The sequence below is a fragment of the Delphinus delphis genome, chromosome 7, assembly GCF_949987515.2.
Source record: "Delphinus delphis chromosome 7, mDelDel1.2, whole genome shotgun sequence".
Lineage (NCBI taxonomy): Eukaryota > Metazoa > Chordata > Mammalia > Artiodactyla > Delphinidae > Delphinus > Delphinus delphis.
The window spans coordinates 77,971,792-77,989,105 of NC_082689.1; the positions used below are offsets into that span (position 1 = coordinate 77,971,792).

General features: G+C 45.1%; 1 protein-coding gene across 5 annotated transcripts in view; it reads right to left on the reverse strand.

Moving 5' to 3' along the window:
- FMNL2 (formin like 2) overlaps positions 1 to 16,848 on the reverse strand; it is a 303,560-nt gene extending 286,712 nt beyond the window's left edge. For all 5 annotated transcript variants that reach the window (XR_011246546.1, XM_060016798.1, XM_060016802.1 and 2 more), the window contains exon 1: positions 16,320 to 16,848. Coding sequence is in view for 4 of the 5 variants with exons in the window: in XM_060016798.1 (XP_059872781.1) it covers positions 16,320 to 16,436 (117 nt within the window). In the remaining variant the exon portion in view is untranslated. The remainder of the gene's footprint in view (positions 1 to 16,319) is intronic.
- Between the last annotated feature and the right edge of the window lie 466 nt (positions 16,849 to 17,314).

Here is a 17,314-nt window from a genome sequence, read left to right on the forward strand (position 1 = left end):
TATTACTTCCTTTCATGCAATCCTAAGCTGACTAAGGGCTACAATAAATGGCATAAGAAGCCTGACAGATTGGGTTCATACTTTCATTACTAAAATCCAAAACTTAAGCCTATTTGATATGGAAATAGGCCACCAAGAAAAATACGCACATAGCTTCAGCCCACGAGACTTAAGAACCCTCAAGGGTCTGGGAACACAGACAATGTTATCATACTAGTCTGACAGTTCTTTCAAATATTCTTTTATCTCAGTAACTTTAAAAAGTAGAATACCACTATAAAATTTAGGGCAAAAGTGACATTTATCAGCTGAGAGAAAAAGAGCAATTTTCCTCACTGGAAAGCGAGGAAGAAAGAAAAATGTGTAAAAGCATCTTCAGAAAATTCTAGGCTCTCATTCCAGGATGGTGGTAGTATATTGATCTGGTTTGGGACTGGCCTCAGTTTCATAAGCTCTGTCTGATTCAGCAAGATTTACTGTGTAGATAATAGATAATCAAATAGATAATAAGGAACCTTCTAGAGAAAAAATACAGCAAGGGGTTACGGGGGTAATGCAACGCGTAATGACTTACAACTTTGTTTCCTAGATGGAGTCAGGTGGCACTGTATTCTCGATTTGAAACAAGGACACAACTTTTATTGGACAATGCTCTTATCTCAAACAGAAGGCCATCTACACAAGTTACACAAATCCTTTTTTTTGCCACTACTGGAATCAGAATAAAGTCTGAATGACTCCATCCATCCCAGATTGAAGCTGGAGCCTTCAAAACATCAACTGCAGTTTCTTCAAGGCCCAGATGGTCACGATCTTGAACATATCTTCTCATCTGAACTAGCTGCCTAGTGGTCACACTATAGTACACTGCATGTTGGTCCTCTGCCCCAATTATGAAGATGCTAACACCTCCACTGGCTCTGAAATGGAACAATCCAATGCCCTGAAACAACAGGCTTTTTTTTCCTAGATAGGACAAAACATACAGGAGTCAGGATAAAACACCCAAGCAGAGGCTGCACACCAATGGAGCAGACCTTTGGAAACATTCATTTGTGAAAGAAGGTCAGTAAGTGCAATCTAAGGCGGAAAAGCCAACGTAAGCCATCATCAGTTCAATTCCAGGTGCTCTTCACATTTGTGGCTGATAAGGATTTCACTAAAGTTATCTGTGAGATTCACAGGAGCCCTGTTAGAGTCCACAGCCTAGCCCCTCAAGTCAGGGCTTTAATAAAGGCAGATTAAAAGGGTACAAAGTAATCAGAGCCACCACTTTTTGAGAAGTGTGTCCCTGAGGGCCACAACTTTACCGGACTAAGCAATATCACTTAATATTCACAACAATCCAAAGAGGTAGGTCTGGAGCTCATACAACATGCGTGTCTACCCAGGCTTAGAAAGGTCACCCAACCAGTAAGCAGCAAAATCCTGATTCCAACTCAGGTCTCATCCCAGAGCCTATGCTCGGAAACAAGCGCTTTTTAAACTAAGCCTTTTTTTTTAACAGTTCAGTTAAATGCCCAATTCTAGGTCCTGATGGTCCAATGTCATCCCTTCCTACGATAAGCTTTATAGAGAAGGCTGCCAACTTTCTAGCAAAGCGAGTGTAGTGGACATTTCCTTGGTTTCCAACACTTGCAACCGAGAGGAGGAAGACTCCTAGTCTATTGCTCTTCAGAGTAGAATCCTCTACCACCTTAAAGGTTGTCCCTGGGAATTAGGACTTTTTACCAGATTCTTCCAAGTGGTTGGCACGCTTACACACACCTGAATCTTTAAGCATTCAGGCACAGAACAGAATTCATTTTGTCTGTACTTTATGAATTACGACTTTGGGCCATATTAATTAACTTGTCAAGATTTATCAGCTTACCTGAAACGTTACAAGACTAACCTTAACATACCCTTCTATAGCCCATTATATACATAGCACATACGTATATGATAAATGCTTTTTAAAAAGGCTATTATTTTCATTTTCTTGCCTATCTCTCCCACTCGGCAGTTAATCCTCAAAGGCAGAGATGATGTTTCATGCACCTTTGTGTCCCAGCATCTTAACAGTGCCTGGCTTAGAGCACACACCCAAACAAAACATTTGTTGAACGAATGAATGGGATTGCATGGGCTCCGTTTATTAAAAATAAGCAACCCCCCAACATAAAGCCTACCAATACAAGATAATAAGGTTGTTCCCTCACAAGGAAGTCCAAGTCTGTGGGTTATCACTGAGGGCTGATCAAAAGGCTTATTCCACAGCCTTCAAGCTGTAACAACACAGCCATTTTACTAGGGACATTTTTTTAAAAAAAACAAAGGTTCAGAGACAGTTGTCTGAAAGAGAGCCTTCAGAAAGCCTTCAGAGGACAACTGTTATTAGAAAAAGCCAATTTGATCACAAGCTTACTTGGTTGGCCTCTACTATTTCAACAGTGGACAGTGGCTTATTCATCCAGTTCTTATTTTATCTTCAATTTTTTTTTTTTTTTGGAAGGACATATAGTTACTGTTGGTTCTGGGTATATATGAACAAAATTAAAAGAGCCTGAAAAGTTACTGAACTTATCCTCACAGGGCTTTCAATTTACTCTGAACCACTATGTTTATACGTATCATATTTGTATTGTGTTTTCCTAGCTGAGAGTCAAAACAGTGTGTTAGGTGCATAGCTTTAGAGTCAGTAAAGTTTGATTTTCAGCTCCAGTACCTCCTAGAAATGTGTGTCCTGAGGCAAGCTCCTTTACACTTCTGGAATCCTGAGTTTCTCTTAGATGAAACAGGGACGATCCCTACCTTTCAGGTGTCCTGAGTCACCTTTCGTGTTTACGGAAATGATTAAAGAAATGCACAGTAAGTGACCTCTACTGTTACTACTGCTGTCTGTGCATCCAACCCACATTTAACTCGAGGCCTGCCTTTACATCCTCGCAAGAAACAAATTCAGTGATATGTATTAAAAGGCTTAATGTGATACTGAATGGAGTAAATCTAAGGCAAGAAGAAGGTAGTGTTCCCACCCATTTTCCGGTCACTGCTGGAGGTTTGAGAGCCAAATGGTCGGGATATCCTGACATCTGCACAGAGACTTTTCTTCTGTGGCTGCTCCTTTAGTCAAGCTCAGAGGTTTTTAAACTTTAACACGCCTAAGACTTACTTTCCAGGGTTGTTCATCCAGAATTGTGCATACTGCACCTTTGTGAGCAACTTAAGGGACTTCAGGGATAATTTTATCTAAACCAACTTTTATCTTATCCTTAACCTCGGATTCAAACCTCTATATAAAATTCCCATATGCCCCTTAAAATTAAAAAAAAAAATTAAGGAAAGAAAGAAAAAGGGGAACGATCTGAGCAACAAGCTAGTAGCAGTTATAACAAAGAAGTGTCTTTTCAACCAATGGCTTCAAGTAGATAAAAAGGGCATTCCAAGTACTGGATGCCTTCAGAGAGCCTTTACTTAGAAGGGCACTGCTACACTAATCAAATACTCCATTCCCCAACTGGATGTCTCACGGGTCCAGAACAGCGACAAGACTGCAATTTGCTAAAAATCTTTTGAATTCAACAAGTGGCAGAGATGTGACTACACAGAGTCACTTACAAGAAACAGCTCTGCTATGACAAAGGAAACAGACTCCTGCACCCCTGGTCCCAGCCTCCTCCAGCCTTCCCCAGAGGTGAAGTCTGAAGCCTTCGGGGCTGAGGACATCCCCCTTGCTGTTCCCTTCAGTTGCTCCGGGGACCAAGGAATCCCATCCTGGCCCAGCAGGGGAGAAACAAATCAAGCCCTGGTTACTCCTGCTTGAGGGCTCTTACCTGCCTGCTCACCATCACTCAGATCTTAAATGAGAGCCATCACCTCACACTGTCCTATTTTATTCTCCTCACAGCACTTGCCAGCGTTGGAAATCCAGGTCCATTTCATGTCTGGCTCCGCCTCCCCCCCCAACCCGACTCCCTCCCACCGCTGGAATGTAAGCTCCTCGAGGGCAGGTGACTGGTGGGCCTCATGCAGCACCACATCCTCCAGTGCCCATGACACTGCCTGGCACATAGTAACTGCTAGATAAACATTTCTGGACTGTTTGATTAAAGTATAAGCCCTTGTTAAGCAGTGACAAGTGAGTAAAACTGTACAATATAGAATAAAATGTGCAGTCTAGCAGTGACTGGGACCAAGCTGGCATCGCTCTACTTCCTATTCCAAGGAAGCTGTTTCTGAACACTCAAAATACACAAATGACACTTTCTCTCTGAACCCTCAGAGTTTGGTACATCTATCACTATACTGATGCAATACTCACAATGGACAGTCATTGTGTGAATGAATTTAGTCTAGAGGGTACATGAAGAACAAAGAACAAAAAGCCAACATTTAATGACATCTTATAACTTGAAAGTATACACAGTGCAGAAGAAACAAGTGAGTTCTCTCATCGGACAGGCCAGGATTCAAATCCTGCCTCCATACTTTGGGAGCAGCTACCTTACCCCTCTGAGCCCCACCGCCTCATTTGGAAAAGGAAGATAGTATCTTCCTCCGAGGGTGGCCAAGAGCAAAGATAATGCTTATAAAGCACAGAAAACATGAACAGTGTCTTATTTGACACTGGAATGTCCCTGGAGTTTTAGTGACCGAGGACCTAGGATGGGCTCACCAACCTCACCACCTTCTTCTGTAACTTCAAGCCACATACCTTCAGACCCTATTTGCCTCATTTATTAAGAACTCTTAGAATCACAAAAGATCATTTGCAAGCACTTTGCAAACAGCAAAGCACTAAAATGCCAAAATAAGGAATGCTGTTCGCTGAAACCTGCCTCACTCCCAATAACAAAGGGACTGTCATGAAGGATGTTTTACTCTAGAGTCCCATGGTACAGCGCTACCACTCACTCACTTGATGACAGCACATCATGACGCACCAATCTGGCCTAGTGACAGTGAAAAACCACGAATTTCCTTTGGCCACTTCTACTGCCCTCCCCCTCTTCTCCTAATTCACCAGTTCTCCATAAGGAGTCAGGCAATAGCACGATTCCAACTTATCATCTCTGAATGCTTAGTGTTCTTGGGCACCTACTAAAGTCAAGTGATAGGGGGAATACCAAGGTGAGTGGCAAACTGCGACAAAGTGTCATTTCAACACAAAGGCAAGCTATGTGCAATTCACAGTCAGCCCAGAATGGCCAGTTAGATAGGTTCTTGGAGCAGCTACTCAATTCCCGGGCCTGTTTCAGGGGGCACCATTCTCTGATCAAGTCATTAATTCTCTACTAAGATCGTCCCTGGGCCAAGCACTGTGCTGGATAAGGAGAAGCTTCCAGGGCCTTTAAGGTGTGATCCTTACCTTGCAGGAGCCCACAGTGCAAACTGGCAAATAAAACAGGGACAAAACAGATGGCTGACAGTGTAAGGAGTGACTACAAAGCGATACATAAAAGCATCCCCTTATTTTACAGTCACACCTCCCACAAGGTGATATTTAATCCAGGGCCTCATGAGTAAGAGAAATAATTCATACTATAAAGAGATCAAAGAAGAGTCGTTTTCCCCACCTCCCCCAAGCTGATGCGGGTCTGCAAGGACACAAGAAAAAAGTGGGATTTCAGAAGAGCCTTGAAGGCTGGATATAAGTTCAATAAGCAGAGAAACCAAGAGAGCACATCATATGTAAGAGAATCACGTGAGAAAAGGCATAGTGGAGGGCAAGTACAAGCCTGCTCTGTGGACAGAGATAAAGCAATCTCCACGTCTGGGCATAGGAAGGAAACAGAAAAGAAGATGGGTCTGGCCAGACTGTGGACGGCTTCAATGAGAAAGCGGGTGGAGGGTAGGGGGGTGTACAGAAGCTACAGAGGAGACAATGGAAGGTAAACCATTAACAACAAACACAGCCAAAGAGCCTCTCAAACTGGATCGACATCTGCAGTAATGTAACAGGACTTTGATGGGACAATGGAACCAGAAGATGAAATTTACAATCTTATACTTTTTATTTTTATTATTTTTTAAAATCAACTTTATTTTTCCATATTCTTAATCCTTTTTCATATAGTACATATATACTTTTAGACAAGGGCTTGGCAAACTTTTTTTTGTTGTTGTTGTTGTTTTGTGGTACGTGGTCCTCTCACTGTTGTGGCCTCTCCCGTTGCGGAGCACACGCTCCAGACGCGCAGGCTCAGCGGCCACGGCTCACGGGCCCAGCTGCTCTGCAGCATGTGGGATCTTCCCAGACCGGGGCATGAACCCGCGTCCCCTGCGTCGGCAGGCGGACTCTCAACCACTGCGCCACCAGGGAAGCCCAATCTTATACTTTTTAATATTTCAAAAGAATCATCAAGGTGACAAAACCTAAAGGCTGAAACTTAGGTGTAAAAGGGAATACACAAAACCTATGCCCAATGCCAAGTACTGAAACGCAAAAGGGCCGATGCTCATTGTCAACTGTGGAAATCTCTCCCTGCTTCATGCTTTATTCTAGGAATACAAATCAAAATATGTTCTTCTCACTATTATGAAAAACAGAGATACTCTACAAATACAAAAAAAATACCATTAGGGTTATCAATGATGATGTAACTAAAAGCAGCGGTATCCTGCTGTAATGTCAATATTTCCTAACGGTTAGGCCTCCTCGGACTGAGGAAATCTCTGGAAGGAAGTGGTGGAAACCTCACGGTTAGAATCATTTAGAATCAGACCACAAGGCACAATCCTGTGGCCTATTTTCTTCCACGTAAGTCGGGCCACTTGGAAAGTAAGTGCAGCTGGGGAGGCAAGGAGCCAAGTGAACCCATGTTTAAAGAAAAACAGGGAGACTGAGATTCCGATTCCTGAACTCAGGGCTGGTTACAGCAGTGTGTTCAGGCTGTGAGAGTCCATCAGGCTGTACACTTACGATACGGGCCCATTTCTGTTTGTATATTATTTGTCAATTAAAACAACTTTAAGGATGATTAGGAGATATCATCCCAGAGAACAACAAAAAGAGGAATTTTTTAATTTCTCCATTATCGATAGAAAAATTAAGGGAACTTCTGACAATCATTGGTGAAAGAAAATATAGATGTCTAATGTTAAAGAATTACTCCATTAAATGAAGACCACGACCTGGTAAATTCACAGGTGATCTGAAGATTTCTAATCCAAATAAATGCCTATCCCGAGACTCAAAACTTTTGCAGTGAAAGGACACTGAAGCAGCTGAACACTGGCAGGCTGAATGGTTCCACAAACCCAGGAGGCCACACAGTTCTAAATGGTCTCTCTAGGTTTGCATCTAGATGGCCTGATTAGTTGGCAACAGAATCATGATTTTGTGTTAGGCCTGGGGAATCACCACTTCCAAGTTTATAGCATCCTAGTCCCAAGACATCTGGACTGAATTGGCTTCCTAGGTTCATCAGGCAGAAATCCTTGGGGATAAAGAATCCTAATTAGTCAACATTGTCACTAAAGAGGAAAAGCTTCCTTAGAAGAACCATAAGGCTGACCATACTGGGGACTGAGAGGGCCAGAACTCAAAGGGACCTACAAAGCTATTCACATGATTCATCACCTTTCCATGCAGGTTCCCCAGCTTTCACAAATAAGACATTTAGTGGTACTGAACTCACAGAGCAATGTTGCCATGGTGCAAGTCCAATCATGTTCTATCCAACTTCTCCTACTATTAGTTATCCTAAGGCTTCCTTCTATACACACACACACACACACACACACACACACACACACACAAGATCATTGTTCGCTGAAGGCAGATGAGATTATTTTCAATCTTTCTGCCACTGTAAAAGTCATCTTCTTAACCTTCCCCACCAAAGTAAAACTCCATTATTCTTTAATATTCCCATCTAAATCCATGCCTTCTTTTGCCCTGTCCCAATTACTAGAAAGTTTCATCTGCTCATAAACCAACTACCTACATTTCTTGGAAAGATTTATATTTCTAGACGAAAATGAGACAATTGCTGCTATCCTCTCTGTTCAGAAAACCACATACGCTGTTCCTCTAACCCCAAACCACAAATGTTAAAGATTATGAATAAGGGGAATGTCTATTTGCTTATAACTCTTAAAGGAATAACCAGAGTCTTGCACTGAGAACAAGCAGCTCATTCTTGACCTAGCAACCTATTTATCTTTCTATTCTCAAAGCTAATTGCTCATATAAGCATGCCAATTTGCCTTGATTATAGGATTCTTAATAAATGAATGTTGTTTACATTTCACAAGTGTATTTGAATTTCACTCGGGGAAGCCAAGCTCATGAGTCTTTGTAAGTGGTAAAACCAGAGATCAAAGCAAAAGGCCTGCACTGAACCAACAAACAGTTAGGCTTGAGAATAGAGGCCTAAGCAAAAATACAAGTGATTTATTGATTGTTCTGCCCCAGAAGTACACTTCAGGGTCACTGATCACTCTTTAGCTATAATATGTAGAATTTCCTCTGCAAATTTTCATTATGGTCATTTCTTAAATGCATAGTTAAATAAATCTAACATTCAACAGGCTTTGATCCATCTCTTCCGTATTTCTCATCTTGGTGCTTTTGGTTGGATCAAATGTCTTTAAGAGCTTTTTTTTTTTTTTTTTTTTTTTAACCCTTCTCAACTTTGCTTAATTTCTCTAAATTTTTGCTGTGGTTTTAACTCTTTTTTTTTTTTTTTTTGCGGTACGCGGGCCTCTCACTGTTGTGGCCTCTCCCGCTGAGGAGCAACAGGCTCCAGACGCGCAGGCTCAGCGGCCATGGCTCACAGGCCCAGCTGCTCCGCGGCATGTGGGATCTTCCCGGACCGGGGCACGAACCCGTGTCCCCTGCATCGGCAGGCAGACTCTCAACCACTGCGCCACCAGGGAAGCCCTGTGGTTTTAACTCTTATGCTTGGTCTTTGGGGCAGGTAGGGAAAGGGGAAAAACTGCTCTAGCACGTGGCTTCTGAATCATGGCTGCTTGCTCACATCTCCTAAGGAGCCTTAAAATATCCTGATGCCCAGGTCACACTCCAGACAAACTTATCAGAATCCCTGGGAGTGGGACCCAAACATCTGTTTTTGAGGGTTCCAGGTGATGCTGATATGCAGCCCAGTTTGAGAAGCACCTCTTTAGCCTGTCAATCCCTTCGTCACCTACCTGAATAAAGTGCTCAGCCAAACTTCCACGGGAAAAAGAAAAACAAAAGAGAAGGCAGGTTCCTGAGCAAATCCTCAACTCAAGGCAGGACCTGAGGTAGGTGACTGACCAGTACCGGGCAAGGGGCCAAAGTGTGAACGACTTGACACCTTTCCCAAAGCCAACCAGTTTTTAGGATAAACCAGGCCAGGCGTACCATCTACCATATGGAAGTCAATCAAGGGAGATTACCCCTGCGATAGCAAGGTGTAAACACCTCAAAGTTTTCAGCTTCTGTGGTGATGGATGCAGCAGCTTATCAATGCAACAAAGCTTCTTCAGCAAAGAACAAAAGTGGACTAAGGTTACATGTGAAATAAGAGTCACTGAAGTCAGTTCCAGGCGGCGCAAGAATGCTGAAGATGTGACCAGGGGAACAGCTTTGCTGTGCCCTAGAAACTATAAAAAGTTTGTGATAAGGGGCCAGACCATGAGCTCTGATGCCACTGGTCATGTTTCCTTGGTCAGTTTTTTAAGAGTGTGAAAAGAAAGTGCACTGCTATCTGTTTACAACATATACCACCATACCTCCAAGTAGGGAGTTAGTGTTTCCCAATTTAGGGATTCTGAGCCATCCTGGTCCACATTTGTGGGCCTCGGTTGAATCACAGTTCATGAAACAGCTCTCTGACCTACCAGCTCTTCCCTAGACATCCCTTCCAAATTGTATACACCAGAAACTGCATAGTCCTTGGTGTTGTGCTGAAAGGATGGGGTCGGGGGAGGCGGTAAGGGGTGTTGGAGAAGAGGATGCAGTGACTGGGGAGGGAAGATCACCCTGCAGTCTGAGCAGACACCATCTTAAAGGGAAGACAAGAGATGAGTTACCTCTGCCTGCAGTGTTCAAGTAGGTGAGAACCAAGAAGGTGCATGAGCCTGTCTACAGAAACCAGGTCCCCGAAGTCTACAGATATCCTTCCTGCAATGGAGGAAGGTAGGAAAGGTCCCCCACTGTAGAGTGGAAGAGCCACTCTGCAAGAGCGGGTCCACCAAGCAGCTGCACAGCTGGGAACCCACCCTCCCTTCTAAGCAATTCCAGTCTGTTCTTTTATAGGGATTCACTGCCTTGTTTCTAAGAGGAGTCCAGGTACCACTGCTCTCTTGCAATGGAGAGAGTGTCTTCTGGAATCAGTGCCTCTTTAATTAGCCACTTGTTTGTGTGTTACTTGCTCAGATACAAGGGCCAGGGAGCCCACTTCACCTTGTCCTTATTCCCCAAGCCCTAAGGATGAAAAGAAGAGCACAGTTCATGAAGACCAAGCCCTTCAGGCAACAGTTTTTGTAAAGTCGAATAAATTTCCAGAACAAGCATGAGCCTACACTACTTTTTCTCTTCTTTGAGCCCAGGAGGAGCCTCCAAGTAGACCCTTCCCCATTCTCAGGTGCTTTAACTCTTTTTCCAAAACCTGCATGTGGCAGACTCACCTCAAGAAAGGCACCGTGCAAGCCATGAACTTGCTGGAGCCTGGGCTTAGAAAGACCTTCCAATTATCAGCATTTTTCATACAACTTCTGTCTAAGCAACTCTAACGGAAAGCTCAGTCTCCATTTTTTGACAACTCTGAATATTAGAACACTTTTCCTTATGCTTATGCGACTTTCAGTCACTGACCCTGGAAATTCTACTCTCTAGATCAGACAGAATATAGCTACATACTTTTCTACACAAAACATCTTCAAAATGAGAAGTCGGCTAATGGCTCACAATATATCACGTTCCAGAAGTTTTACACTTCCAAGTGCTATGATTTCAAAAATCTCATGACTATCCTAACAGTTCTATCAAACTGTATTCCCATTTACAGAGGAAGAAAACCGAGGATCACAGGAAAGAGTTGCCCAAGTTGATGCAGATTATGATTCTAGAAACTAGGTCTCCTGCTCCTGGAGTCAATGCTGTTTGCTAAATGAAAGGCCACAAGTGAAAGTAATTCTTATCACTTAAGGCCATGCATACCTTCTCTCCCCCGCATCTCATCTGTTTACAGGGCTGCCTGTCTCTCAATGGAGCCAAGCATTTGCAATTCAGAGAACAGCCTTTGATCATCTTATATCCTAAATACCCAAATGTATCTTCACACTTTTTATTGGTATTATTAGGGGAGAAATGCACCCTGATAATGATGAAAGGCACCGCCCTAAGCACATATTCCCACTCTGGAGAATAAAACAACTCAGGGGTTACTGCCTAGATGAGACTGTAACAGCTCAAAGCGCAACACTCCATCCATCCCCCTTCTCCATCTCCCTTCCCTCTCAGCTGGAGAAAAGTGAGAAAACAAATCAGCATGCATCTGATGATGGCCTCACTACACACCTACCCATCCAACTGCTCAGCAGACTTCATGGCAAAGGCTCTCCTTGGAAATGGTTGAAAGGGAACAACCCCTTGCAGAGGGAAATAGATTTAAATGTTAAAACTTGACCTTCCTCGTCCTTTTCAAAGTAATTACATTTGGAGCTTGTGTACTATAAGACGGGTTGTCTCTCCCCTCTGATGTGGAAAACCTGGACTTCCCAACCAAGGTAGTTCAAGACTGCCTTGAAAGGAAAAACTGAAGAGTACACTTTTGGACCAAATCAATATTTAACTCCATGCCTGAAAATAGAACAGCACAGCGAAGATGCCAAAACAGATGTCAACTAAAGAGAAACAGTACAGTGCACTTGGGTCGCTTCGAAGAAATTTCTGCCAGCTTTATAGTTTGAAACTTGCACTTACCACATTTAGATTTTTTTTTTAACAGCTTTATTGCTAGTTCCAGACCTTTTTTTTTCTTTCAGTCTTTCTTTCCAGTTCTAAGCCTAAGGAAGCATAATATAATGGGGGCGGGTGGGGGGTAGGGGAGGAGATCTCCAAATCTGGCTAAAAACCCTAGACTGGTTATCTAATAACTGCATGGCCTGAGGCAACTTAGGGAATCTTTATTTCCTCATCTATAATGTTACTGATAGCTGGAGTTACTGTGAGGATTAAATGAGAACATGGAAGCATAGGGCATACTCATAGTAGATGCTCAGAAAATGTTCCCACTTTTTCCTAAGTACAGTGACTACATTCAACCTCAGGGCAAGAAAAAAAAACTGTAAAGGAAACTGACTCAAATTAATCAAACACGAAAGTAGTTCCTGGTGTTAAACATAAGATACTACTGGCCCTAAACCATCACTTCCTAATCTTTTTTAATCTGTTTGCAGAGCAGCCTGACATCTGCTATCACACAGATATGGCAGCCAGGATGGGGGGCTTACAATTATCTTCCTCTGAAACTCAGAAAGGATCCTTAGGACAGCTCCTTGACAACGGGATTGAGGGGCTTACATTTTAAATTGTAAACAGTGACTGCAAGCCAAAAATTAGTGAACAATATACAGAGCATCTAACGTCCAAAGAGGTATTCTTGGACAAAGACCATCAATTGTTCACCACACCCAAAATCACCTTCATAGCATCATCTTTAAGAATAAACGACATGGGGCTTTCCTGGTGGCACAGTGGTTGAGAGTCCGCCTGCCGATGCAGGGGACGCGGGTTCGTGCCCCGGTCCGGGAGGATCCCACATGCCGCGGAGCGGCTGGGTCCGTGAGCCATGGCCGCTGAGCCTGCGCTCCGCAACGGGAGAGACCACAACAGTGAGAGGCCCGCGTACCGCAAAAAAAAAAAAAAAAAAAAAAAGAATAAAGGACATGGGAGTATGTGTGTGTGTGTGTGTATTCCCAACAATTAGACAATATTTAACATATACAATGGAGAGCCACTTAGATAATTATAAATGTGTGGGACCCAAAAAACACGGACAAATATTACTTGTAAAATACACAAAATATATACAACTTAAAGGAACAAAGATTGAAGCAGATGATTGAATTTATAATTTATGAAACACTTCCATGGAAGAGTGTAACAGAAACATCCTACACACACCAAGGTATATCACCTTATAGCTCTACCTGACAGGCAGGTCCAAGGATGCAAATAGTTAAGTGTATACAAGGAGTCAGTAATCTTTTCCCTTAAATATAAGTTTTATAGTTACTATTGTAATGATGCTGAAGACAAGTTCAGGGAGGGAGAAGACTCCTCAGGAGAATGAAACTCCTAAGATTTGGATCCAATTTTTACTAGTCATTAATTACAGGAAGTTCAGTAACTCAAATCTCTACTCAAAAATCTCATTTTCTTTCCTACTTAAAAAAACCTTTTTTTAAAGTCTATCCCCCCTCCACTGATCTTTTTTTTTTTTTATTTATTTTATTTATGTATTTTGGGCTGCATTGGGTCTTCATTGCTGCACGCGGGCTTTATTCAGCAATCTTTTACTCTCTCATCCTTCCATTCATGCCCACTAATTTTTTAGATACATACGGTTTAACTCATGTGGACCGATGGGGGTGGTGGGGGACAGTCACTGAGTAAGTTTCATCTCAAGATTTTCCAGAAATAGATGGACTTCTGTCATTTAAATTTTTATTTACTCTTCCCCAATGCTTTATATAATCTAGAGCTTGGTGAGGTGAGAGGAATTATTTTCCATTCCTGAAATGGCCCAATTATTGATGTAAGCCATATTTACAATGAGGTGCTTGTATACTTTCTTGTACAGTATTACTATCCTGTTTTCCTCCCCAAACACTTATATGATCTGTATCATACAGGAAATGAAACTAGTATCAATAATGCCCACAGGATTCCCATTGTCTCAGGGCAGAGAATTTCTCCATATATATATATATATATATGTATATATATATATATATACACTTTAAACGTTACCACCTATAATCTGTCCTTCAAGCTTGATCTTCAGAATTAAATGGTTTGATCTATTTCTTAAGCAATTCATGAAGAAAAGCACAGTTGAGAGCTTTTCATGTACAACTTTAGAAAAAAACTGACCACAAGAAAAGTCACCATAACTCTGTACTTCTATCAGCCCATAAAGATGATTCCTTTTAACTCCTCTTACAGCTTACTCCAAAGAGCAGCTGGAGCTGACCAGGGAGTGTTACATGAAACACCAAGTCAATCGTCCAAGTGCATCCCTAACAAGAGGGCCCCCAAGCTGAGACTTTCCCAAAAGCTTTGTTTTAATCCAAAAAAGGTCAGCCTGGTATTTTTTGGTTTTGTTGTTTATTTGTTTTGAAAGGTTTAAAATATTCTAAGCAATTAAGAAAGGAACCGCATCCAGTACTTGGGTGACACAGTAGAGTAAAAGTAGCCACACGACCAACCACTGCCCCAAAGAGCTTGTGATATACAATCATGAATTTCTACGTACTGAATTTGTGACTTCTAGACTTAATAGTAACACAAACCCACCATGTTAAGGATGGGACTTTTTTTTTCTAAAGAGTAATTCATACCATGTGTCACTAATCAGCAGGGTAACTGAAAGCTCATGCAAAACGTGCTATCCCAGTTGAGAATTTAATTGCATTATTGTTATTATCTGGTTTTCCTGTGTCACTGGCCCTCCCACTTCAAGTGTACACACACACAGACACACACACACCAGCACAGCATGGATGGAAACACAGAAAACCCAGAGCTACGAGGTAAGAACTATGTTGCCCGGTAGGAAGAGGATTTTGAATTAAAAAGGTTTGTCCCTATAAAGACAGGTCAAGTATGCACCCAGGCTGCCTTGAGAAGTAATTAAGCCTATGCTGTTTCATTTCAGAGTGTCTCATTCTGCACAACAGTGGGAGCAGCTGCGGGAGATCACAGACCATGCAAAGCAAGACAGGCAGCCTCATCTATCTCCCGACTGCCACACCAGAGTTTCCAGGTGGTGTGAAAAAGCTTGTGGCCTCTTCTTCCACAGAGCACAAAGCGAATCTGCCACCCAGAACATTACTCCCCATATCAAACCAGCCCCTTTTAAAGGCCTGAGGAAAGGCAATTTAAACGTCCCAGTGTTCAGACTCTGGTCGATTCCCAAAGTTGTCAGGTTACATGCCCAAAACCCGCACACAGATGCAGAATTCGACTGACTTCAGCACAAGTTTCTCTTGCTGCCTAGCACTGTAGAATGTAGAGATTACTAGCTAGGAAGAGGCTACAAGTGTACACTTACAAGTGTAAGTATTAGGAACGCTTCCAATCTTGCCTGTTTCCCTCCCAACACCGCTTGAAAGAGGCTAGGACACTAAAAATCGAAGTCTGGGGACCAACTGCAGTACAGACTCTGGCTGGGTCGACGGGGGAGGCCACCACACCCTCCTAAGCTCACAGCACTGACAGGCTCTGGCTGGGAAGGGCCCAGAAACTTAGTCCCAGCAGGAAAGGGAGAAAGAAGGGAGTCTTCAATGTCTCAGATTTGCGAAGCTGGAAAGCTAGGAGAAGCGGATTTCGGGAGTCAGACTTGGCTGGGTGTGCTGGGGGAAGGGAGGGGAGGGGTCGCCCCTGGAGTCAGGTCAGCTCGCAACACGTCCCCGCAAAACTGCACATTTTTGTGGTCTTAACATTTAAGACCAAAAGGAACGCGCCGAGACGAAGCTTCTCTCTCGCCTGATGTCCCCCTCCTCGCTTAGGGACGAGGGTGCCGCACCGCCACGCGCGGGTTTCCTTCTCTTTCCCTTTTGGGGGAGCTCCCCTCGGCCAAGCCGCGACGTCCGCCTCCAAGTTCGCCTTCCCGCACAGCGCAGCGCGGCGCGGCACCCCTGACCGGCCACATGCGCCCATCTGCCCCGCACCCCTCAGGACCCGGGCTGGGCGCCCGCTGGACGTCCTCGAGGACTCGGGGTTTGCGCGAATTTTTTTTTCTTAAACAAAAAGCCTCAGCGGCTCGCCGCCCCCTCCTCCCCGGCCCGCGCCACCTTCCCTTCACGCCCACGCCACACCTCCCGGGCACACGCGCTGCGAGGTGCCTCTCCCGCCAGACAATGGGTTCGGGGCCGACCCGCCAGGCAGCCAGCCCCGAGCCCCCGGCCCCATCCCGGGACGCAGAGAAGGCCGAGCGCGGGGGGCTCGGAGGAGGGCGGAGAGGAGGCGGGGGAGGCCACAATGGGCGAGGTGGGAGCCTCCCCCTTGGGACAGGAGGCTCGCTCCCGGCGCCGGGAAAAGGGGAGGGGGCTGGGGTCAGCTGCACCGCCTGGTCGGAGCCCCGGGGCCCTGCTCCCGGCCGCCGCCGCGCACTCACCAGCACGATGGCAAATCGCTCCTCCAGTTCACCTGGCTCGGGCATCGGCAGCTTCAAAGGCACGTTGTGCGCCCTGAAATCGGTTTGCTGTGAATCCATGCTCCCGGCGTTGCCCATGTTGGCTGCACACCGGGGGCAGGGGCTGCTCCGGGCCCCTTGCGTCCGCGTCGGAAATCAGAACAGCTCCCGGCGGCCGGCTTCCAGCGCTGGCGCGACCTGCCCGGCTCCCCGCCCTCCGCTGCGCCCCGGCGAGTGTGCAGCGCGCGCCGCTCTCTAGCAGCGCTCCGAGCCAAGCCGCCCCCCGGCCTCCCTCATGCTCCCCGCCGCCCCAGCGCCGCCCCGGCCTCCTTTCCTCGGGAGGGGTCGTCAGGGCGCCGGGCGCCTATCTGCATGTTGCTTCGCTGGCACGCCGCCCCCTGCCAGTAATAGCGGCCAGCGGGCGCGTGGTTGCTCCGACTCAGTCTTCCGCCTGGACCGTGGCCGCCGCTGACACTTCCAGCTCAACGCCGGCGAGCACGACGCTCGCTCTGCCAGCACCTCGAGCAGACAAATGCAGCCTCGCGCTCCCGACACAATGCCCCCTCTCGCCCGGCCCCCGCCCCCGCCCCGGCTCCGCCCATTCGCCCCGTGGACTGCCGGGACCAGTAGTTTCTGCTCAAAGTGTCCACACTCAGAAACCACGCCGCTCTGGAGGGCCAGGCGGGGTTAGGGCCGCTTGCAGCAAAAACAATCTGTACACTTGTGGAAAGAGTTTATGTCACTTTTGAACCCCCTCTCCCACTCCAACAGAAGAAATAACTACCTCGTCTACATCGATTCTGACACTTAGTAGGCACATTTGGCTAATGAATGAATGAGCCAATCAGTCAATGATTGAATGCACGCATTCCGATTTAAATTTCAGGAGCTGTTCGATAGGCTCTAGTTCAACAGGAGACCTCAAGGGTATTGGCAATGTCCTATGTCATAAACTGGGATGTGGGTCCATAGGTGCT